Genomic DNA, 1,246 nt, shown 5'->3' with positions numbered 1-1,246 from the left:
GTTGTGCCCCTGCTGCTACACCCTCCTTGTTGTGCCTGAGGTGCACTATGGCAGTGCTGGCAAGGGGGCAGCGGTGGCAGCACAATATGAGAGGGCAGTGGCAGTGGTGGTGGGCAGGTTCAAATCTGTGGGGAGGGGCCGGTGGCATTGGGTGGCCATACATTTTGCTTGAAATACTAAAATATCCGCGGTCAGATATGAGGAAGTATCTCTTCCAGTGCTGATATACTCTCTGATAAAGCCCTGATAAGATACTTATCAGTACTAGGAGTCATCAGAACACAGCTTTGCAAGCCTTAAGACTCTCTTCCAAAAGCCTTAAGTTGGCAAGTGCTTTTGTCAGGGCATCCTTCACATCCTTGTTCCTCAAACTGTAGATCAGAGGATTGAGCATGGGGATCACTACTGTATAGAACACCGAAGCCCATTTGTCTTGGTCCAAGGAAAGAGTGGAGCTGGGCCGAAAATACATGAAGAGTATTGTTCCATGGAATATCCCAACAGCCATAAGGTGGGAGGCGCAGGTAGAAAAGGCTTTGCGTCTGCCTTCAGCAGAGCGCATTCTTACAATTGTGCCCAAGATGTAGACGTAGGAAACAAGAACCATGCCAAGGCTGCTGGCTAAAATACAACCAAACAAGACAAATAACATGAGCTCATTTTTGTATGTGTCAGAGCAAGAGAGCAATAGAAGAGCAGGCTCATCACAGAAGAAGTGATTGATGATATTAGACTTGCAGAATGGTAGTTGGAATGTACAGCAAGTGTGTATCATTGCATCCGCCATGCCTATGAAGTAAGCCATAGCCATCAACCGTCCGCAGACTCTTTTGGACATAAGGACTGAATAGTGAAGGGGATTGCAGATGGCCATGTACCTGTCATAGGCCATCAAAGCCAGCAAAAGGCAATCAACATCTACAAAAAAGGAAAGTATATATAGCTGTATAGCACAGGCATTGAAGGAAATCCTTTTGGTCTCAACTAAGAGGTCAGCCAGCATTTTGGGAGCAATGGCTGAGGAGTAGCAGAGGTCAGCAAAAGAGAGGTTGCCCAGGAAAAAGTACATGGGGTTGTGAAGCTGCGGTTCAACGCAAATTAAGACAATCATTCCCACATTCCAGATTACAGTGATGACATAAATCAGTAGGAAGAGCATAAAAAGAGGGAGCTGCATTTTTGGATCGTCTGTGAATCCCAGAAGAATGAATTCTGTTATGATAGAATTATTTCCTTGATCCATCAT

The 1,246-nt window shown here is 45.5% G+C and overlaps 1 protein-coding gene across 1 annotated transcript; it reads right to left on the bottom strand.

Annotated features, from left to right (window-relative positions):
* Positions 1-274: 274 nt before the first annotated feature.
* Positions 275-1,246, bottom strand: LOC309356759 (olfactory receptor 5AR1-like; the record flags this gene model as incomplete). Its single annotated transcript, XM_081888460.1, has 1 exon — positions 275-1,246. One exon carries the CDS (start codon positions 1,244-1,246, stop codon positions 275-277), a length of 972 nt encoding a protein of 323 aa, XP_081744586.1.

This window comes from Podarcis melisellensis (assembly GCF_964234715.1).
Source record: "Podarcis melisellensis genome assembly, chromosome: 1".
In the NCBI taxonomy this organism is placed as follows: Eukaryota; Metazoa; Chordata; class Lepidosauria; order Squamata; family Lacertidae; genus Podarcis; species Podarcis melisellensis.
Note: the sequence above shows the minus strand (reverse complement) of the source record. Positions and strands in the feature narration are given on the sequence as shown.